Source organism: Pangasianodon hypophthalmus, chromosome 16 (assembly GCF_027358585.1).
Source record: "Pangasianodon hypophthalmus isolate fPanHyp1 chromosome 16, fPanHyp1.pri, whole genome shotgun sequence".
Taxonomy (NCBI): Eukaryota; Metazoa; Chordata; class Actinopteri; order Siluriformes; family Pangasiidae; genus Pangasianodon; species Pangasianodon hypophthalmus.
The window spans coordinates 4,478,155-4,503,114 of record NC_069725.1 but is presented as its reverse complement, the minus strand read 5'-3'; the positions used below and the strand labels follow the sequence as shown (position 1 = coordinate 4,503,114).

General features: G+C 38.3%; 1 protein-coding gene across 1 annotated transcript; it reads right to left on the bottom strand.

The window, feature by feature from the left end:
* Window positions 1-369: 369 nt before the first annotated feature.
* rnf41 (ring finger protein 41) lies at window positions 370-24,401 on the bottom strand. Its single transcript, XM_026945117.3, has 7 exons — window positions 24,241-24,401; window positions 17,122-17,212; window positions 9,952-10,067; window positions 7,734-8,005; window positions 5,787-5,922; window positions 5,469-5,572; window positions 370-3,981 (listed from the first exon to the last, which is right to left on the bottom strand). The coding sequence occupies exons 3-7, from the start codon at window positions 10,039-10,041 to the stop codon at window positions 3,627-3,629; spliced, it is 957 nt and encodes a 318-aa protein (XP_026800918.1). The 5' UTR covers window positions 10,042-10,067; window positions 17,122-17,212; window positions 24,241-24,401; the 3' UTR covers window positions 370-3,626.
* Between the last annotated feature and the right edge of the window lie 559 nt (window positions 24,402-24,960).

Genomic DNA, 24,960 nt, shown 5'->3' with positions numbered 1-24,960 from the left:
TACATAACCAGCGAGTCCATTTTGGTTTTACTTACGTAACCAGCAAGTCCATTTTGGTTTTACTTACGTAACCAGCGCCTCCATTTTGGTTTTACTTACGTAACCAGCGCCTCCATTTTGGTTTTACTTAAGTAGAGAAGCATGTGCATGTTTGACATCCTGTGTCCTTTCCCCTTCAGTGAACTGCCTTTTCACAAAATTGTAGTTTTCTCCCATATTGCCATAGCAACAGGTCAAAAATGTTAAACACTACAGCTAATCCGTAAATGCTGACATCCCTGCTACACATACTGTATTTCAGCACATGTCTAACAATACTGAGAAAGGTGATAAACACACAGTAGTGATGAGATCAGTGAGAAACTCGTATCATGTTCGGAAATAAATATCTGTTTATTAATATTGTCAAAAAAAACACACAACACAAAAGAGCGACAGAGGTAAACAGCGCCACATCCATAAAGACACTGCACTGCAAAAAAAGAAACTGAAACTGAACAGTTTAGCTTTGACAGGACGAGACATAAACATCAGCCAGTAGACCCTGCAGTAACACTACGCATCAGTCTCACATCACATCACATCACAACTGTACACTCACTCCTTCTTTTCACCATGTACACCACAACCATGCTTTAGGGAAGGAAATGGTCAGGTTGGTACTCAAATGTCAAACCTTCACACATGGTTACGGAGAGGCCTTATGGTAGAAATATGTATAAGTATGAAATATGTATAATATGATTACAAATGGTGATTATTCTTGATTATTAGTCAAGATGTAGATTTCACAGTATAGTTGATTCAGAAACAAACATGTCAGTATTATTGTCTCATTTTTGTAACTTTTGTAGAAGTTTATGATCAAATCCTTTCTGGGTAATGAGCATACAGAGTGTGTGAAAGTGTGAAAATTCAGAAGAAACAGGATTCTGAATACCACACTGACAAAAAAAAAAAAAAAAAAGTATTGATCATGTGACAGTGTTATCTCGTCACAAAACATAACAGCCAATCCGTTTACCACATGGGATACTTCTAATTTGCATATTTATAAATTGCAGATTATAGGCTGAATGTAAATATGTAGGCATTTCAATGCCTTTTTTGCTGTCTAAGGATATTTTTATTTGACTATTGTCTGAAATAGAAAAAGCACTTCAAAAAATTAAAAGGTGACTGGAAAAAAATATATGCAAATGTACAGAACTGAAAGAAAGTCTTAGGCACCCATTAATTATTTAATAAATTTAATATTATAAAATGTTTATTTTATATTTTCTGCACTAGTATGTCAGTAGGAGCAAAGAGCAAAATTTAAATGTCCAAACATTTAAATAACAAATTTTAAAAAATTAAACATTACAGAAAAAAATTGATATTAAGCAACAGAGAACTTTTCAGAGACAGAATCATGTTGGAGGATGTGTGGAATTATCTGCAGAAACAGAAGCAAGTTATTAGTATTGTAATTTAATTTTTAATTTCACAATTTCGATTACATTTTTCCTCTGTTTTCTGCCCTTGCTTTTTTTATTTGCATTTTTTTGTACTATAGTTTACTGTATGACATTTTTAATGTTGTATACTAATAAAGTTTATTATTATTATTATTGAGATCCAAAGAATGTAGAAGAACTGGGACAGGTCATCAAATTTGCATAGCTTATTTGCTCATTTTATTTTATAAAGAAGTCAGTTGATTTCTTTATTAAAAAAAAAAAAAAAAAAAAAAAAAAAAGATTCCATTTTAAAAGCAAAGGGTGGCGACATTAAATATTGATTTGATTTAGCTTTTTTTTTACTGTCTGTAATTTGTAGTTATTTATTTGATACACAGAAATATATATTATTTGATATATATTTCATTAATTTAAAGTTCTTTGCTTCAGAGACTTTCTTTATCCTGTATATTCCTAAGACTTTTGCACAGTGCTGCACATGTAGCGATGAACGAAGTGCATGTTTCACACAACTATATGCAGCCATGTTGAACATTACCCATGATTCATTTTAAATAACATTCTCTGATGTGGTCGTTTTGACTCTCTGTGAATGACGCACCTGACATTCCAGTCTGAATAAGAATGAACAAGACGACATACACCATCAGGATATGAAAGCGTTCATGTTTTCTTTGCAGAACATAAAGAAAGCACAATGAGCAAAACTCACAAAACACTTTGGTGGCGTGAACAAAAGACGTCTGCAGCACGAGAGTAACACCAGATCTTCGTTTAAAATCAACTATGTACAGCAAAAAAAAAAAAAAATACCAAGACAAAAAAAAATATATGCAAAATAAATTCGTCACTATTTTTCAAAATATTACGCAAAATATAACAAAGCAAACACTTTAAGTGGCATTGAGGCAAAGAAAGACGAATGAGTGGCTGGATTTGAGCACACATTAAGCGTGGGCATGCGGCAGAATTTGATCTATTTCGACAATAAAAACGTGCAGATCATCTTTCCTGTCTGAGACCTCGATTATTTCAGTCATCTCGATTATAATTTTTTAACCAGGAAAAGATTATGACGCGTTCTCAAACTCGATGACACAATTCCTTAATTAATCAGTAATGCAATGTTATTTTCTGATAGAAATCTTTGGGTGGCAGGAAATGCTCGCAAGCTGGATGCCTCAAAAAGCCTGTAAGGACCAGGAATACATTAGCATGTGAAAAGTGGAAACGTGATGTAGTTCTTAAAATCGCATTTAACTATAAATAAATCACAAACCACAACCATGAAGTTGAAGCTGTGGTCAAGTTCACAGGCAATGAACAATTACAGCCCACACGGAGTTCTCCGGTTTCTCCTCCTGCTCATTCCTCTCGCTTAAGTGCCAGCAGTTTAGCAGATGTCAAAGATATTATGTTCCTTCTTTCTGAGGTCTGTGCTGTACAGGCTTATTTTTCTGACCCGTGCCGACTCACAGCCTTAATCGGAATCGGCTGATGCAGCTGAAGCTAGCACAGAAATCACAGACATAAAGCACACTAAATATCCTCATTATATACGTTTAAGATGCTTAATGTATATAATGTATATAATGTATACATATATATAAAATGTACGAGCTAATCCCAATCCGAGTTGATCTTTACAAGCCTCCATACTGGCGCGTTAATCCTCATGACTCAAAAAAAAAAACAAAAAACAAACAAACAAACAAAAAAAAACATCTTAGCTATTCTACGATACCAAGAATAGATAGCATATATGTTTATATTTCTTCCATAAATCTTCCGTATTTACAAAGAACGCATGAGATCATTTATATTACAGGATCGGAAGAGGACATTTTGTGAAACAGCGTTAAACAACAAAGTGGTAAAGAGACTTCAATTCACTCAGTCAGTGGTGATTAATGATTAAACTCCAGCATTTCTTCGTGGTTTACATTTCAAGGTGTTTTTTCAGGGTCTGCTTTTTTTTTTTTTAAATTTTATTTATTTTTTTATAAGGCAACAGGACGGCTGGAAGTTTTCATCCTCAGCACAAACGCAGTTCATTCTGTTCCTTCATTTCATACATCATTTCCTCCCCTGTTGGTACACATTATGAGGTAAAGATCTAAAAACTCGAGTGTTGTCTCTTTTCCCAAACTCGTCCAGTCCTGACTATAAGATTTCCTCCACTCCGTGAGCGAAGATCATGACTAATCCCGGCTCCAGGATCATGTCCTCGCCCATGTGCTGGTTCTCGCACGCCATCACCACCACGGCCTGTTTGCCCGGAATGCGTTTGGCCACGTAGTTCTCGTAGTAGCGCCGGTTCATTTGGCGCGTCTCCAGCGTGGCCAGGCCCTGAGGCCAGTTGCGCTCATGGGCATTCTCGATGAGCTCGTTGACGATGGAGAGAGGACATCCGCTGTCGATGAGCGAGCGCTTGATGACGGCCTGCAAAACAGCGTCGGGCGTCGAGATCATGCCTCCCCAGCGCGTCACACGAGCAGGCTGCAGTGAGTTCACCCACCTGGACAGAAAATAATTACACAGTTAAAAACCTGCAGCAATTCAGTTATACGGACATGTGACAAATTAAAGGAAGGAATTTAAAAAAAAAAAAAAAACAAGGTTTTATTTTTCTGGCATGGTCCAGCTCCATTTATCCCCTTAGACCACTGGGGGTTAACCTCATTTTAGGGAACAGGCCACATTCACTACACTCAGTCCAATGTTTTAAAATGTTAAAATATAATATATTATAAAATTTATAATAATCAGTTTAGTTAACAATAACACAACACAACTCATCTTCTCCACAATTTGTCATGTTTCAACCTGGAACTGAAACGGACTTAACTGGGATTATAGTCCATAATATTGAAGTGGCAGGAGATAAATCTATATATTTCGCAAAACTTTACAAATAAAAAGCATTAAAAGGTTATGATCACGTAAGTTTTCACCCACATTGATGTGACAAGCCTAAATTAGTTCTTTTGTAAATCGACATGGTTACAGTGTCAAATATTTAGCCTGCTAATGAAGAATTACTCATCAGGGCATTTTATCCGTAGCTGGGTTCACTGCTCTACGTTGCCCCCTTGTGGAATAACAGAGACCAGCTCTTTTTTTTTCCAATCTTTTGATTCAATTACGGTCCACAAGAGGGTTTATTTAGAACACAGATTATAAATTCATTGGGTGGACCAGGATTAGGACTTTATTTAGGCGTACATTTGACACCCTTATCTTAGAGGGAAGAGTCACTGCAAGTCAATACAAAGTCCCGCTGAGTGATCGCCTTCATCCCCTGATGAAACATTTCTATCCTGATGAGGCGCTTCAGGATGACCCTGGAGTTATAATACTATAATTATTAGGGGCGTAGACCACAGGCTTCCACATGATATGATACAATTTCAATTCACGTCATCACTGAATTTGCTACGACGTGATTCATTTACGATTCATAATGCACCGATGAGATATTTCATGATAACACTGAATCTGCTACAATATGACATGACAGGATTCGGTATCAATTCATAAGGCAATATCAATTCCTAATTCCACGATACCACTGAATCTGCTATACATGAAATGATTCAATTTTGATTCATAACGTGACGAGTTGATTTATACACCGGTTCATTTTCAATAATGATCCATTTATGACTGCTGCTTCAATTTATTTCAATCGTAGCCTTTTATATCAATACACTGATTCAAATCCTTACATCCATATTAACAACAGAACTTTTTTTTTTTCCATCCAGTAGAAAACTCTATCAGATGACTGAAATATAAAAGGTGTAATATAGATTATTATGAATTGAAACTATTGTAGAGTTGAGGCTGAACATAGCATTGTTGACGCAGAAACTAGCAACATTTCAGCCTTATCTAGAATAACGTCTTGTACAAGAGCAGTCCGGGACACGGCTGTATTTCTGTAAGCAGTGGCAGTGATAGAGTTCAGAACTGAGAAGGAGAGAACAGAAATAATACACTCACTCCAGGATCTCGTTATACTCGATGCTCTCCTCCAGATTCTGCAGGTTGGGGTTTGCGCTTCGGATCGCTCTCATGTACGCTTTAAGGAGCTGGATGTCTCGTTTCTGCTCCAAACAAAACAAACAGCACTGAGTGTTTTCACCACAGGGGGGGTCAGGGACATGACTTTAACCTTCCTCAGGGTGTAGTGTGGTGTAGTGTAGGACACTGGCATGCATTACAATGAGCCTATCGTGTGTGTCTGAGTGATAACAGAGCCTGCAGGGGTTTGTTCCTGTGGTTTGGTGATGATAAATAAAAGCAGCGTTTAGGCCTAACCTGCTCTGCCAGCTGGTGCTTGTGCTCAGCTGCGGTTTTCTCCAAATCTGCGATCTTGGTCTGCTGCTGCTGCACAACACTGCGCAGGTGCTTGATGCAGTTGTGGTTCGGGACCTCGTCTTTGGGCATCTCCAACCTAGACAACATAGGCACAGAGAACAACAAACATGTCTATTTAAGTAAGGAATAAAACACTTGGCAGAATGCTGTTATGGGAAAATGATCACTGATGAGTGGTGTGATGTGGCCTAGATTTATTGTTCTCACCCTGAAGTTGATTATTTTCCAATTACAGCACATCCCAAAAAACTTTACTCTTCTAATACCATATTAACTTCCCAATGATTAGAAATTTTATTTATAAATGAACAAATACTTTTTATCCATTTGTAGTTATGTTTAATGTCATGGAACGTCTGTGAAACAACCTAGTTTCCGCTTATCACTTGTTATAGCAGCTATAAAGAGTCATTCTTTCACCAAGCCTCTCATTTTCTCTGTCTTGAAGCTAAAAAAATGCAGCTGATAAACTGCAAAGTACAAAGTCCTCCATCCTCAATACACTCCCGTGTCAGAAAACTTAAAGGGACTATTTTACCAAAAATCGCTGAATCTCCTACTAGCAATGTTCAACAAGCCTTTTCCTCACAGAAAACTTCACTAGAGCAACGATCATCCCTTTTACTTCAAATAACACCTTTATTAAATTATAAGAGACTCATATATATATAGCCATATAAGTGCTATGAACCAACTTGTTACTATAGAAACGACTACATAATAGACAAGTGCATTAATATAAACTGGTGATTTGCCATGCAGCTGAAATACTATTTCTAGCTATAGGTTACTTTATTATTATTATTATTATTATTATTTTATTATCACCATCATTAATGTTAAAACATAAGTGTTATATTTAAAACATAGGAATTCACACTGAATTACAATGTCATTTCCCCCATCATATATACCTCAAACAACCCTTTAGATTTATTGTTTAATCATTTTTTAATCTTTTTAATCATTAATTGTTGCCTTGTTCCGTTAATTATAAACATATCTGACTGTGATATTGGTGAGTTTAGCTAAAGCTTGTCGATTGGCTAACATTTGGCACATTTTATTGACTCTGGTGCTGATGCTTTAACGTCTGATTACAGTGCACTCTGACAGTTTACAGTTTCTGCTTCCTAAACACGCTGAGACGGCAGACTCGATCGATTTCATTCAGCTGCGTAGGCAAAACAGCAAACCTGCTATAACACTGACTGCATACTGCACTGAATATTTAGTTGTTGTTTTTTTGTTTTTGTTTAAAATTGTATTCAAGTCCAGTTGTGTTTATTTAGCATTTAAACTGATGAACATTCTATTATTGTGACTAAATAAAGATCTGAAGGAAAACAGTGTTACGCGAGTGCAATTAAACTATTTTGTATGTAAACTGCTCATCCTAAATGTGGTGATAAATATCAATACTAAGCAAAATGATGTGGTTATTTTATTTTATTGTGTAGTACAGTTAAATAAATTTTTTTCAAAAATTAAAAAAAATGTGAAGAGTAAATTAAAATGTTTAAAATTTAAATAATAAAAAAAAACACATTTAGTTTGAAATGAAAATGTGCTGTTTTTTAAATTATTTTTTAAATGATTAATTATAGATTTTTAAATAATTATTAGTAAAATATTAGGTTTTTTTTTTTTTGTTTTTTTGTTTTTTTTGTTTTTGAGTACTACAAACAGGACATTTCTCAAACTCTGCTGTTTGGATCGTCCCTGCAGAAAACCACAACATAATGAAAGATTTAAATCCCATTTTCAGCCCTTTAATTTCCTAAAGTACTCAGAGTGCAGTATAAACACACACACACACACACACACACACACACACACTTCCCCTCCCTGTGTGTGTGTGTGTTGATGGACTGCCCGCTCACTGACCCGCAGCCCTCCTCGCAGACGACAGGTCGTTTGGGGTTGTGCTCGCAGTCTTTGAGGTGAGATTGAAGCTGGTCGAGGCGTAGAGTGGCCGTGCAGCCGAAGCCGGCGTTATCGCATGAGATTTGTAGCTTGGACAGCATATTGCGCATGATCCGTGGCACCGGCCGCAGGTGTGCTAGTGTCACCACGGTGCGGTCCACTGGGCAGATCTGCTGCTGCGCAAACCACTGAGTGATGCAGGCGTTACAGAAGGCATGCTCACAGTGCGGGGCCTGAGACACACACACACACACACACACACACACACACACACACACACACACACACACAACATTGATCAGGATGCATCGTAATCAGATTGGATCTATACACTGCAATGGTACAAACTACAGAAAAAGATACAGTCTTGATAGGGTGAGAATGTTGAGTTAGAAATTTCTGTTGCAAAATATAACTGCTGTAATAAACTCTCACAATATATTTTAAATCATTCTGGAGTTTAAACGTTAGCTTCATCACTCTGCTCAAAATACACTCCTTCAAAATACTTCTGCATTCTAAACTGATCTTAAAGGGTTAATGCTTAACTATAGATAGAAAGGTATTTAGGTCAAATCTGTTAACACAGGACAAAAGTCACATTTTCTCCCCATCTATAACAGAGATTTTATCAATACGTCCATAAAACTGAGGCACCATATGCAAATTACGCATAGTCTCAAACCACGAGTCACTAGTGGTGCTAACTGTTTCAGCAAGGAAAACAAAACTACAGATGTGTAATTTTAGCCAAAATTATTTTTGTAAGTTTTTTGTAAATTCTACTTAGCTTTATTTGTCCTACACAAGCAAAAAATATGAAAATGATTAATAATACCATGCAGAAAACCAGTGACATTTGTAATATGCAAAATAAGATAAAAAGTTGGGTATTTTGTTTTTCTATCTTAGGATTTGAAACAGGATGTAAATAAAGGAAAGGCGCACAGAGCCAGCAGGCAGCTTAAATAAATTCCTCATGAAGGGATCATATATGAGAAAGGAAGAAAAAAAAAAAGATAAGAAGGAAGCTGTACTGTAAAAGGATTTATATAGGAGGCATTGCAAAATATAAAACTAAACTGCTCTAAAATCAAACTCAAACTTTTCATTTCTAGCACGTGAACGACTTCTCTGCTCAGGTCGGATATCTCCACCAATCACGAGCGTTCACGTCACCCCACGTGGGTACGGCGAGGATGTGATCAGACTGTGGACTTCTGAGGTTTGTGGTTTTTAAGCCATGTTTAGATTGAAGATGTTTATAAATCGTGTTTATATTCATGTCTAACTTTAGAAATATGCGGGGGACGAGGAGGAGATCAAGGCGGGGAAAAATTAGGAAACCAACATGAAAAACAGGTTACTATGACAACCCAGGTGTAAACAGAGTTAAACATGGGGATGGTGGGCAGGGTGATGTAATCTGTTCTCATTTATCCATTTGTCCATTTAGCCATCAATCCATTCATCAGTCCCTTTCTTTAACCACCATCCATCAATTTATCCATTTAGCTATCCATCCAGTTATCCACTGACCCATTTATCCACCTATCCATTTATCTATCCATCCATCTACCTACCCCTCCAACCATTTACCCAGCTATTCATCCACCCATTTGAACATCCACCCATATCCTTCCATCCATTTAATCATCCAACCATTTATCCATCCATCTGTTGATTTATCCATTTACCCATGTATCCATCCACTTATCCATCCATCCATCCATCTACCCATCCATCTATACATCCACCCTTTTGTCCATTGATCCATCCATTCATTTATCCAGCCATCCATTAGTCCATTTATCCATCTAACACCTATCCATCCACTTACTTACCTATCAGTACATTTAATCATTCATCCATTTATCCCTCCACCCATCCCTCCATCCATTCCATTCATCCATCCATTTATTTGGTAGAAAAGGATAATGGTAGCAATCACTTTTAGATATCAGCTCTAGTACGCGAATAACAAAACTGTGACTGCTCCAGTGTATTTGTGATGCTTAAGAACACGACAGTGCAAACTGAGACTCAGACACTGAAATTCCATTCATGACCTACTTCCTGATCCATCTTCAGTTGTTTCATGGGCATTTAAAAAAAAAAAAAAAAATTTCCATGGTTCGAGATTACGAGTTCAGGATTGTGTACAAGACGAAGGACCAACCTGCACTGGCTCCTCCAGCACTCCGCTGCAAATGGGACAAAGCAGATCCTCATCTACTTCCCCCTGGAACCTGGTGACGTCGTACCCCATGGCACATTACTGGAGCTCTCTCATACCTGTAATGACAACAAAGCAGTCACGTGAGGGGTGAGCTAAAAATAAAGCTTTATACAAAAGCATGCGCACAGTCATTTCCTTTGTGCGGGTTTAATAACTTTTAATAACTCAGTTAGACATCATGCGTGATACATGGAAATGTGTTTGAATAAGCAAATGAGGTGCGTACAGAGCTAAATGATTCTGATCTTGCCCATTGTTATGAAAACTCCAGCTGAAGCTTCATCAGCATATCTGATGCAGACCTTTTAGAAATGCCCCCCGGGTGGCATTGTGAAGTGGCAGAATCACTCGAGTGGCCTCGTATACACGGGGTAACATGATCACGGCTCCTGTATAAAGGTGACCTTTTCTCTGTTCCTATTTGAGACCCTGCTCTGGAGTCACACTGACTGCCTTTTGCCGCCATGGGATGTAGTGATGGGTGTGTGGGTGTGTGTGTGTGTGTGTGTGTGTAAACTACGGCTGCTGAGTATGAGATTACGGATGTTCTGCACTACTGATGTGTGACCATTGTTCTGCAAACTGGAGTACTCAATAAGGCAGCGCCAGCATAAGTGGCATGGTGTAGATTATATTTCAGAGGCTGTCTATATCTGTGATGAAGCTGAAATTAGTTTCTTTAACGCATTTCTGACTCTGAAACTAATTTAAATTTGAAATCACTCCAAACGAATCTCATAAGCTCCCCACACCTAGACCCTAATACAAGGAGAACGTTTGCAGAAATCTGTCACATGGAAGAAGCTTCTTAAAAGCCAATCCTAATTTAATCCTAAATGACTTTATGATATTTTCTCCTTTTTTCTCATTGGCAATTGTCACTCATTTTCATTGCATCACTTGTGTGTGCCTATGACAATTTTACATGTAATTCTATTAGACTGGTGGAATGAAGCCAGTTCTTTTAAAAGTGTTCCTGAGTGGCGCAACAGAAAAAGCCATATTCGCCATAATCGAAAAACATATTCGCTTATCGTTCAGAGATCATGAGTTCGAATTCCCACAATACCACAGACATTGTCCAAAAGAACAAAAATTGGCTGTGCTCTCTGGGTGGAAAGGATGGTGTTACTCTTTCTCCTCTGCCCATCACAGCAACATTAGCCAATCACGGGTGTCTGTATGTGGTGTATGTGGAAGAGGGCAGATAGTGCTCTCCTCAGAGTGTGTTCTGCCGCTCTGTGACGCAAGATGCGATGGGCTAGCTTCACATGTCTTGGAGGAAGCATGTGCTAGCCTTCATCCTCCCCAGTCGATAGCTGTAGTATAAGTGAGAGATGGCTGGTGGGTGGAAATTAGCCAAGACCAAGTTAGAAAGAAAATCCCAACAAAACACGTTTTCCGACATAAAAAATGTTAACTTTTTTTTCCCCACTTGTATGGGTGGATGGATAAACGGATAGGTGGACGGATAAATGGATGGATGATTAGAAGGATTAGTAGGTTGGTAATTGGATAGAAAGACAGATGGCTGGATGGATAGAAAAATGGATGCATGGGTAGAAGAATGGATAGATGGATGAATGTACAAATGGTTGGATAGGTGTTTAGATGGATAAATGATAGATGGCTGATGGATAGACATGGGTGGATAGATAGACAAAAGGATGGATCGATAAAATAATGGTTGGATGAATAAACGGACAGATGGGTAGATGGATGGAAAGATAAATGGATAAATGGACTAATCATAAACAGTGGCTCTGCTTGGCATTGGGCTGCCTCACATAACCCCGATGTTGATTACTGTTTGACTTTGTGGAAAATAAAGTTAATTTCGAAAGTCAATAGGAAGCAGGACTTTTTTCCCTAGTTGTTAGACAAGCCATATTAAGAAAAGTTTGCTGGGCAACTATAAATGAGAAACTAACAGCTCATCATGTACAAGTTCTGAGTGCGTAGGGTGGTGATTAGCTCACTACAACCCTCATGGTTGTTTGTAGTTCTTTCTGTTCTTCCTCCACTCGTTTCACCATCAACTTCATTTCTGACTCACCTGTAAATCACATATGCCAAACAACTGAGCATGAATAATGCAAATGGAATACATCGTGTCATTATTTCCCAAATTTAGCTCATGTTTTCTCCCAGAATTTCATTCAAGAGCATATGAGCACTTATTAAATTGCACGTTGCCAGCCCTGCTCCCTCCTACAGAAAGTGTGTCTGACAAAATGAGACACTAGAAAATGTAAATGCAAAGTAGCAAAAATCGCAGCTGTATTGTGCGAGAAACCATTCAAAAGCATCTCATCCAGCCGGAAATTCTGGCTCCCTTTGTTTTTGGCTATTTAAATAGCTGTGTGTCGGGGCGCTCAGCCAGGACTAATCCAGCCATTATCTGTACGAATCAGTGACGTCAGCACGAAAAGAGACAGGCATGTAAACTGGCACACGGCCATGAGCTTTTACAACTGCAAGGCTTAATAGAAAGGAGTCTAAATGACAAGTATCGTGTTCATTTTCCCATTGAATCATTACAGATGTCGGAAACATGACACCATCAGCAACATGACGAGGATCGGATCATCAGAGTGCTGCTAATTCAACCAAACAGGCTTTTATTGAATTATGGGATTCCCTGCAGACACGTGTTGTAGTAGCTTCAAAAAAATGACACACTGCTAGCACAGCATCCAGCCATGTTCCCCCTCGCCCTAGCATTAGTATCGTCCTGTTTACAGGAAAACTTGAAATTAGAGATGTCTCCATTGCAGAAAAGCACCACAATCCAAGTCCAAGCTGAACTGCCAGGGTACAATGCACCAGGATGTGATGCTATACACATGTAACATTTATGGACAAAACACCTGACCATCACATCCATATGTGCTTGTTGAATATCTCATTCCAGGTTTAGTCCCCCTCTGTTGATGCAATAATCTCCACTCTTCTGGGAAGGCTTTCCATTAGATTTTGGAGCGTGGCTGTGGTGATTTGTCCATTCAGCCACAAGAACATTGATGAGGTTGGGAATTGATGTCAGGGTGCAGTCAGCATTCCAGTTCATCCCAAATGTGTTCAGTGGGGTTGAGGTCAGGGATCTGTGCAGGACACTCGAGTTCTTCCACTCCAACCTTGACAAACCATGTCTTCATAGATAGATAGATAGATATACTTTATTGATCCCATGAGGGAAATTCTTGTGTTGACAGCAGCATGGTCAGTAGCAAGATACAACACGTACACACACAAAATATAAAATATAAAATACAATAAGTTAAATTAAATGTAGTAGTGCAGATATGGAACACAGTTGTAGATTTAACCAGATTTACATCAGTATTTACATAAGTACACTTGTGAAAACTGGCAGTGAATAATGAATATGAAGAACCTTGAGAATGTAGAATATAATGACAGTTTTCTAAATGATAGCTTTCTTGTAGTAGTGTAATGTGAAAGTGTTATCATCTGTCACACACATGTGAGCTGTTGTTCAATGTTATTGCGAATGATAAGAATGAACTCCTATAACGTTCGCTGTGACAATGAATTTGAATGAGTCTTTTGGAGAATGAGCTCCGCTGTCTCTGTAGTGTGTTGTAGAGTGGGTGAGACGGACTGTCCATGATGGAGAGCAGTTTGTTCAGTGACCTCCCGTTTCTCACTGACTCAAACGACTCCAGTTTGTGTCCAATGATAGATTCAGCCTTGCGAATAAGCTTTTTAAACCTGCTGGTATCCCTGGCACTGCTGCTGCCCCCCCCAGCAGACCACAGCACAGCAAATGGCACTCGCCACCACAGACTGGTAGAAGATCTCCAGCATCTTGCTGCATACACTGAAAGATCTGAGCTTCCTCAGAAAGTAGAGTCTGCTCATTCCCTTCTTGTACACAGCATCAGTGTTGGTCCTCCAGTCCAGTCTAGCATTTAAGTGTACACCCAAATACTTGTAGTTATTAACAATTCCCACTTCCTCACCCATGATGGTTATGGGTTTAATCTAAGTTTTAGTCCTCCTAAAGTCCACCACCATCTCCTTGGACTTTGTCACATTTAGGAGTAGGTCATTCTTAGTGCACCAGTCCACAGAGTTATCCAGTAGTCCCCTGTACTCCGACTCCTGTCCATCCCTAACACACCCCACCACTGCAGAGTCGTCAGAAAACCTCTGCAGGTGGCATGATTCAGAGTTGTACTGAAAGTCTGAGGTGTACAAAGTGAACAAAAATGGAGACAGGACAGTCCCCTGAGGTGCTCCTCTGTTACTGACCACCGTGTCAGACAGAGAGGCCCCCAATCGCACAAACTGGGGCCTATCTGACAGGTAGTCAGCAATCCAGGAGATGGTGGATGTGCTGACACCCATTCAACCTTTTCATGGAGCTCGCTTTGTGCACAGGGGCATTGTCATGCTGGAACAGGTTTGAGCCTCTTGGTTCCAGTGAAGGGAAATTGTAACACTACAGCATACACACGTCTCCTTCCCTTCCGTACATTCTCCAACACCATCTCCACCTTTTCCTTTAGTGATTTAAATCACAGCAACCCTGACCATGATAAAGCATTTACTCAAGATGAATGAATAATGACGGTAAACGTTCATATCTGAATTTTTAAATATCTGAATTGAACACTGTTAAAAGTTAAAAAACTTCTAAACACTGCTGTGCTAAACTTACAATCCAATAACTAAGAAATAAAACACTTACACTTGACCACTGTTATTAAGTACAGATTTAAATATGTACATACACTCTGTCGCCAGTTTTGTTATGTACAACGGATATAAAAAGTCTACACACCCCTGTTAAAATGGCAGGTTTTTGTGATGTAAAAAAAAAAAAAAAATGAAACCAAGATAAATCATGTCAGAACCTTTTCTACCTTTATTGTGAAATTGCAACCAATAAATTAAAGTGAAAATAGTAGGAATCATTTTTTTGCACAACCTAAACAAATGCTTAGTTGAAGCACCTTTAGATTTTATCATGGCATTCAGTCTCTTTGGGTAAGAGTCAGTCAGTTTGGCACATCTTGACTTCACAATATTTTGCTATTCCTCCTTGCAAAAACAGTTTAACTCTGTCAAATTGCTTGGGCATCTCCTGTGCACATCCATTTTCAAGTCACCCCACAGATTTTCGATTGAATTTAGATCTGAGGTGCGTCCTAAATCGTATACTTATGCGATATTCTATGCCATTTTGTAGTATAAATAGTGTGAGTAGTGTGTTCACACTTAAAATTCCAAATTCCATCCAGTACCTGGATGACGCACTTATTCAACTGGAAAAAACAAAGTGTGGAATGTTGGATACTTCATGCACTCAACAGTGGCAGCTTTGCTTACGTAGCAGAAGTTGATTTTGGATCATGTGAGCAAAATTCGCCTGCGGAGACAATTACGTCTCCGTCTGATGGTGACTGAGGTCATGTTGGGAATAAAAGGTAACAAACAGTAAAATGAAGAAATTCATTTTCGCTGACGATGGGTATTCTGCTAAAGCTAGCGAGGTCGTATTACGTGCTTTTGAAATCATTTGCCATCAACTGGGAAACGGCTTATGCTTTCGGTTAGGAGAAAACCCTTAGTGTTCCATTTGAGATGATACTACCCTTCTAAAATTCATACTCTAGACAGTAGAGTACATATGCATTGTGTAAGTGCATAGTGTATGGTATGTAATTTGAGACACAACTCTGGACTCTGGCTGGGAGATTCCAAAACCTAGATCTTGTGTTGCTGAAGTCATTCCTTTGTTGATCTGTAGGTGTGCTTCAGGTCACTGTCATGCTGAAAGGTGAAATTCCTCTTCATCTTAAGTGTTTTAACAGAAGCCTTAAGGTTTTGCACCATAACTGACTGGTATTTGGATTCATGATTCCCTCCACCCTGATTAAAGCCCCAGTTCCAGCTGAAACGCAGCCCTAAAGCATGATGCTGCCACCACCATTCTTCACAGTGGGTAAGCTGTTCTTTTGGTGATGTGCCTTTTTTTTTTTTTTTGCACCCAACATACCTTTTGAAATTAAAGAATTATTATACCTTTTGGAGTATAATGGTTTGGGGTGATTTATTTGAGCTTGGATGTTTTTTTGTGAGAAAGGGCTTCCGTTTAGCCACCCTACCCCATAGCCCAGAAGAAGAATGTGAAGAATATGAGAGACTGTTGTCACATGCAGAGAGTAATCAGTACTTGTTAGGTATTCCTGCAGCTCCTTTAATGTTACCGTTGGCCTCTTGGCAGCCTCCTTGGTAAGTTGTTGTCTTGTCCTTTTGTAAATTTTAGAGGGACATCCTGTTCTGTGATGATGTGATGTGGTGATGTCACTGTGGTGCTCCATTCTCCACTTGTCGACGATGGCCTTCACAGTGTTCCATGGCACATCTAATGTTTTGGAAATTCTTTTATACTCCTCTCCTTTCGACAGTGGGACCCTGTACAGGTTTTGTAAGCACTTTGCAGACCATGGCTTCAGCAGTCAGATGAAATCAAGATGATGTCAAATCAGAATAATTTAATTGATGACAGCTGTATGATAATTACTTTAGAATGAGATTGGTTCATTCTAAACACAGCTACATCCCCAATTATAAAAGGGTGTGCACACTCATGCAACAAGGTTATTGTAACTTTTTTATTTTTCCTATTTTTTCCCTAAAATGTTTCTGATCATTTTTCACTTAATTTTATATGTTGTAATTTCACATTGAGGGTAGGAAAAGTTCTGACATGAGACTGGAGACTCCTTCCATAAACGTTAAACAAACAGATCCTTACTGAAAACTTCACCATATCAACAGGTAGAAGTTTTTAATCAGTATTATTAACTTTAGGCTTATGATTGTCCATCATGCAAGTCCCAGTGAATTGGCATTATTATAAAAACAATATTGATATGGCAGTTCACACCTTTCCATGGAAAATGTACCCTTTCATACATAACGTCGGGGGATTTGCAGCTTGTGCTATAAAACAAGCATGGACAGGATAAGGCTTTCAATAGTAGATGAGTCACATCTCAAAATGTGTTCACAGTAACACTCAGACCACACGGCTGACTCAAACTCACGCCACACTGAGGGGAAAAACAGTCCTACCTCACTCAAGCCTCATGTTTTCCTGCTGCTCAGTCTTCCTCAGGGGTCAGATGGAGTGGGTGTCCTCCTACGAAAACCTCATCACGCCTCACTGAGGACAAATACGACACAAAACATCCATTACAGTCCATAAAAGACAAAAAAAAAAGAAGTTCTTCCAGACAGAGCATTAACACAACTGGGAAGAAAAACAGTTTGTGCACTTGATAAAGTCTTTTAAGTTTACATTCGATCAGGTTAGGTTTTTTTTCTACATTAGAATTTAGGTCTAACTGCTCATGCTAATTTAAGTCTTCCATTTACTGTTAGCATTATTTTAAACTATGTGTGGGCTCAGAACCAGCTGTATGAGATATGACATATTTAACAAGCAAAATATTCTATTATTAATTATTAAATTACTAAAACAATTATGTACTTTTATTAATAAAACATTATTATTAATGATAATCTATTTTGTATTATTAAAACATTATTTTGTACTGTTTTATTAAAGCATTATTCTGTAACAACATTGTTAGATTTTTAAAAATCATCTGTAGAAGTTATGCGACAGCTTTTGCATTGAATTTTGTTTGTGTCTTTATGGTTGTGTTCCAATTTACAGATTTCTGTTTCAATTACTTATTATTATTCTGTTTTAAACTATTATTATTATTATTATTATTATTATTATTATTATTATTATACTTCGTTATGTTATTTAAATGTATAAAATGACCATTTTAATTTAATTTTTATATTTATTTTATTTGCTTGTTGAAATAAAGAAGATTCCAAATTCATGCTGCATTGAACTAAAGGTTATAACTCATAATGTCAAACCTCCAACTAGGGAAAAAAAAACAAATAAAACGACGCCTCAACTTGGAATTCCTACTCGGGAACTCGGGATGGTCTTCTCAACCCCGAGTTCCTCTAGCTTGAATGCACGGAGGTCAAAGATAGCGTAATTCCGAGCTCCGGGTTCCCACTTCCGAGGTACATTGAATGTAGCATTATTGTCTTGTAGCATTTATTAAAATTACAATCCAAAAGTCCAATATAATGTCATTTATAGCTAGTATTTAAACCTGAAGCTTTTTTTTTTTTTTTTTATAAATACAATTCACAATTAACAGAAACCATGAGGTGAAATTTTTTTAATGAAATTGCTTCACGTCATTTTACAGACCTTATTAACACAAGCCCGTTTATCAACATCAACATCATCATCATCATCATCGCTCTTAGATCGTCATCATGACCAAGTACAGCTAATGCAATTCTTCTGATTAAGACTTCAATTAAGAATGGGAGTGCCTGTTAGATAAATATCCTACTTCCCCATTGTCATGATTTCCCTCACACGCAGCCATTACTGCTATTTATACAGCAATACAGATTGCAATCACTCACGCATAGCGGATGAATAAAAGAACACTTATAGGAGAAACAGGCCTAATGGGCTCTCTTCAGAGGAGACGGAGAGTAAACAGGATCTGAGGAAGACGAGGCAGAGAAGCGAAAAGAGTCGGATGTTCAGAGAATTCTAACAGAGACAGGAGGAGAAAAACTCCACACACACATTCTCTTCATCCTATTGAATAGTAACAGCTCCAGCACTGAGATACACCACAACAACAACAACAACAACAACAAAAATAATAATAATAATAATTTATCACTATCAATATTGATTGTCAAAATTCACTTTTCTGAAATATTGTGAACATCGTGATATTTTTTATTAAAATTTATGTTCTTTTAATAAATACAAACTGATCAGAAGCCACTGCTACACACACACACAGATAGATAGATAGATAGATAGATAGATAGAAATAGACTACTAGACAGACACACAGCAAGATAGGCAGACGGACAGAGAGACAAACAGATCGACAGACAGAGTGACAAAGACAGACAGATCAATCGATCGATAGATAGGCAGACAGACACAAATAGACAGACAGAACACATATAGACAAATAGATATACTGACAGATGGACAGGGAAAGGGGCAGACAAACAGACTGACAACTAGACAAATAGACAGACAAACAAATAGACAGACAGATGAACAGAGACACACAGTCACAGACGCACGGTCACAGACAGTTCGATACACAGACAGACAGGCAGACAGACACACAGACAGGCAGACGGACAGACGCACAGATGCAGACAGACGCAGAGACGCAGACAGGTATGTGTAATTATTTTAAACACTAAGTAATAAACTACTAAATTTTTTTTAATGAATGTTGAACTACAAAAATGACTTTGCTGTGTCTTTGAAGAAAGCGCCCCCACACCTCTCCCTCCCGCCAGATTTTTTTTTTTAACGTGGAATAACACACATCATAATTATCCTGGGAGTTATACAGAATTCCGTCCCTCTAACAGAACTGAACTGCAGTGGAATTGTGTGAGACTGGAGACCGCTGCTGAACCTGAGCAGCTATAAAACTGCTCAGCGATGATTCCTCTGCTCTTAAAGCATCTGAGGGTTTTTGTGCGGATCTTCCCGGCTGTTCGAGGTTTGTGGGAGAGGAAGGGGGGGGTCGTGTGCTACATGGATGCTGCTGACCTGATTTCAGCGAGGCATGCTCAGATTGCACCGCTCTCTACACGACACATTTTAAATACCACTCCATCTTTAAGCTGCGTGTAGCCTGCTGTACTCCCTCCATCACTCTCAGACTAACTGAAATAGCGTTACTATCCGCAAAAATGACTGATCGCAGCCGTCCTAATGCGGAGCAGTACGTGCTGTTACCGCTTAAAAAATAAATTACTGATCCTCAACCTCAGCCTTTTGGAAGGACGGAGATGTATGAAGCAATTATCTTTTCTCTTCCTGACCATCAGCACACTGAAAACAAAAACACAGAGCCGACTTCTTGTAATGATAAACGGTGATAAATATTTAGGGGCGATAAATTCAGGATCCATAAATATATCACAGGGTGTACAGCTTTATCCCATGCTAACTTATACTAAAGTCGCAAAAAATGAACAATCTGAGAAATAAACAATTAGCAACAAATTAATGGATTAAAATGATTTCTTTCAGTCTAATGAAATGGTGTGCTTTTACAGGAAAATAATCAACGACACAGTGGCGTGATGCGGCCTGACATGAAGCAGAGTTACTGTCACCCCAGAGTTGATTATTTTCCCATAACAGCATGTCAGACAATGTTTTATTCCTCTTATACCACTTTTTTTTTTTTATTAACGTACAACATGTCATTTTTTTCTGTTTATAGTTACACTTAATGTCGTGGAACGTCGGAAAAACACATTAGCTCACGTCATCACTTACATTACAGCAGTGATAAACAGTCTTTCCCTTATTTTCTCTTTCGTGAACTTAATAAGACAAAAGCAGCTTGTCCTGAGGACTTTCCTGTGCCAGAAAAAGGAAAGTTTAATCTCTGACTGTTACAAAGCGCTGACACTGGAGACTCCTTCCATAAATGTTAAACAAACATCTCCTCACAGAAAACTTAGCAACAATTTTTTAATCTGTTTATGTCAAACATCCACCAAACAAGTTCCTGTGTACTATATACTTGTTTCTGTAGAAACCATAACAGACTATTATAGATAGAGTGGTAGATAGAGAGATAGGCAGGCAGGCAGGCACATAGAAAACTAGACAGACAGATAGTTAGAGACACAGACAGACCATTTGATGGATAGGCAGATAGATCGACAGACAGACAAACAGACAAAGTGACAGACAGATAGACCCATACAATGTTTTATTCCTCTAATATCACAGCAATTTGCCAACCATTGCTGTTTTAATTTATTAAAGTATGACCACTTATTTCTGTTTATAATTAAATTTAGTGTCATGGAACGTCAGAAAAACAAGTTAGTTCATGTCACCACTTACGTTACAGCAGTGATAAACAGTCTTTCCCTTATTTTCTCTTTCCTGAACTTAATAAGACAAAAGCAGTTTGTCCTGAGGACTTTCCTGTGCTAGACAATGGAAAGTTTAATCTCTGACTGTTACAAAGCGCTGACACTGGAGACTCCTTCCATAAACAAACGTCTCCTCACAGAAAACATTTGGAATGTCCACCAAACAAGTCCCTGTGTACTATATACTTGTTTCTATGGAAACGTTAACATATTAGAATGCGCATGTTAATATAATGTTGAGTCAAATAAAAACCTTAATCTTTTTATGTCGCACTGTTTACTGCAAGCACACGTCACAAAAGTGTCTTTTTTTTCTACATAACCTCCATTTCGTTCAGTGCCAGCTTTCCAATGAGCCAACTTTCCGGGATTCCTCTGGGAAAAAATTTCACTTTTTCAATTCTGAAATTTTTCAGGTTGCAATTTTTAAAAATAAACTAATATTTAGCACATACAGTAATGACTTCCACGTGTATTGTTTCTTACTCATTATCACAACAATGGTCTTAACACACACCGTCTTAACAATGGTCCAGAACATACAAATGAGCGCTCAAATAAAACACAATTTATTTCCCTGGGAATGTTTCTGTGGGCGTTGCGATGAATCGTGGCTTTCACATGATCCAAGAAAAAAAAAAATATATTTTTTCATCATGGCTTCACCAGGTTTTTTTTTTTTTTATTAAATATATAACTAGACACTGTGCCATTGTAACGTCAACATAGCTGACGTTAAGATAGCATCGCTAAGCCTACATTCCACTCTGAAAGATGCCTAGATAAGCAGCATCGCTCACATTTGGAGAGGAAGACAGTCAAAATAAGGAGAAAATGCCCATTTTAACTAATTTAAAAGAAGAATTTAAATGTCCAATTCATCTTCAATTCATTTTCATAGAAGCCTTTACTTGTCACATGTACATTACAGCACAGTGAAATTCATTTCTTCACATATCCCCGATTGTTAGGAAGCTGGGGTCAGAGCGCAGGGTCAGCCATGATACAGCGCCCCCAGGGCAGAGGAGGTTTTGAAGGGCCTTGCTCAAGGGCCCAACAGTGGCAGCTTGGAGGTCCTGGGGCTTGAACCCCTGACCTTCTGATCAGTAACCCAGAGCTTTAACCGTTATCCTAATACAGTAACACAACCTGGATGGGTCCATAACAGGAGAACGACAACACACTCATTCATGGGGCAATTCAGGATAGCCAATCCAGCTACTGCCATGTTTTTGGGAACATGAGGAAACCCACATGGACACATGAAGAACATGTGAAACTCCACTCCAATAGTAACACTGAAAGCACGCTACACGATTTTGTCCCCGATTTCTCAGACACGGACTTATTTTAAAAATCTGCAACAAGTCAAGAGGTCATTCCTCTCTCACACATACAGTATATATATGTGTGTGTGTGTGTGTGTGTGTGTGTGTGTGTGTGTGTGTAACGTTGGAACAAAGTGTTTTTTCTTCCAGACAATTCATATCTAAAGGATTTGAACTTTGTGGAAGTGACGAACTATAAAATTAAAACGAGAATATCTCGAACAATTTCTTTGTGTTTTCTTCAAGATTTACGATCACGTTGACGTTCATTACACTACAGGGCACGTCCAAAAAGCTCTGAAACACTCATTTTGATATTCAAGTGCACTTAAATATCAGTACATCTGCAATTAATGTCTCATATAACATCCCAGCGTTTCCATTACAGTCCTGCACTTCCTGTGTTGCATATTTTTGTGTTTTCGCTACTCTGACACACCTGACTCAGCTTAATCAGGTACATATTAAATATTATGTTTTGATTCAGGTGTGTTAAAGGTGCATTAGGTAAGATTTGGGAAAATAGGTCTGTAACGGTTTAATGGGGGAGTTGAATAAGACTCGAATGATTTTTTTTTTTCTTCATTGAGTTCACCCTCATTTCCACCAATTTATACAAAGCTCCGCCCCCAAAACTTACAGTGGCTCAGCTAAAACTACCATTAGCGAGGACTGATGTGACATGACTTCCATGTGCACTCGGACATTCAAGGGCTTGAAATCCAAGTTACAACTGTAGAAACGTGCACAATGCTCCTCATAATAATTTAAGACGATGTGAAAGTGTGAATTGGGGGCGTGTCTATAAGATGCCTGAGAAAAGATCAATACAAAAACAAACAAACAAAATTCCGGACCGGAAAACAGGTTCCAAAACTAGGTTTTTTTTCAGCTACATAATCCACTTATTCTGTCTTAAACTATTATTTAATCATTATTACTACATAATTTTCTACATTATTTATATTAATAACAAATGAAGAAATTTGACTATTGCACCTTTAAAGCAGCAAAAACACAGAAATGAGACTCTCTCCGTTTAAACCCGTTATTTAAACTCTGACTCCTGATAAAACAGATTGAATTCATGTAAACAAAGACAGGGACGAACATATAAACATATAAATATATATAATATAACCGTGTTGTGAGTTAAAATCAGCTAAAATTACCTGATAAACAGCAGAAATCTATACAACTCGCTTTACTTCTACTTTTACATTCGCTAATCACGTGACTTAATCACGCTAGCTAGCTAGCTACAGTGACGAAATAATATAAATATATAATATTTGTGGAAGGTGATATTTATATTCAGAAAAATAGTCAAATTTAAATCTATTACATCATTATTTACAGTCTGGAGTGGAATAAATCATGCTCTAACCTGTAGACTTCAGCTAGCGTTAGCTAGTTTTGTGCATTTGCGTCAGCAGATGCCGTTCTATTTTTTTCCCTACCCGTACTCCTACAAGTCCCGCCTCCTGGGCAATGATTGGCGAGTTGTTGAAGTCACACTCAGACAATTGGATGGCTGAGGAGCGTGACTCACGCGCTAGCCAATCAAATCACAGGAAGCAGGGTTTGTCGAAATACGGGTGAGCAGAAATTGCGTGCCAGGCTATCATATTAGAACGGCTAAGAAGCTGATGCTTAGTTATATTAAAAATGAAACGCAAATGAGCAGTTTGGATTTAAAAATTAATTCATTTTCAATTGTCCATAATAATGAAATAGGGAAAATATCAGGTAGCCAGCTAATACATCCCATCATGGGGGAAAAACAGACGTCTTCCCAGCTGACCCGCTCGCGCGCTAGCTATTTGGATAAACAAAAGACGAATATTTCACAGCAAAACTTCACCATTACCTTTCAGGACCCTTTCCAGTACCCGGAACCTTCCTCGATCTGACGAGTTGACTGCGATTTTACCCAATTTTCTACAGCGTCTCTGAAACAACACCTTCCTCTTCCTTAGCAAAAAGCGATGCGTGTGTCACTTATAAGCCCCTCCCACAGGACCCATCCCAAATCACGTCCTATTGGCTGCATCGTGCACTAAGTAGTGCGTAGAAGACTTGAGTTAATAGCCAGTATAGCGCACTTATATAAGGGAGTAAGGGGCTATTTGGTATTGAACCATAGAGGACCTTGAGAACAGTGGCAGGAAAGTGTAGTAGGGGTGTAAGATGTCAGAGCAAAGGAAGCATCACACCAGAGACTGTATCATTAAATAATTAACCCAAATAATTAACAAAGGAAGAACAAACTGAAGTAATACTGATGACTTTTAGTCATACTTTTATACTATAAATGCACTATAGAATGTGACAGGCCTGCATGTTAATAACCTGCTGCAAATATATTATTTATAACAACAACAACAATAATAATAATAATAATAATAATAACTGTTTTTGGGTCTGTCATGTAAAAGTTTGATCCTGGTCAGAGATGCGGTGAATCCGGGGTTTATCCCGGGAATACTGTGTGTGAGGTGGGAATACACCCGGAATGGGATTCCAGTCTATCACAGGGCGCCATGCACACACACAATTACACACTCATTCACATCATGTAGTTCATTTA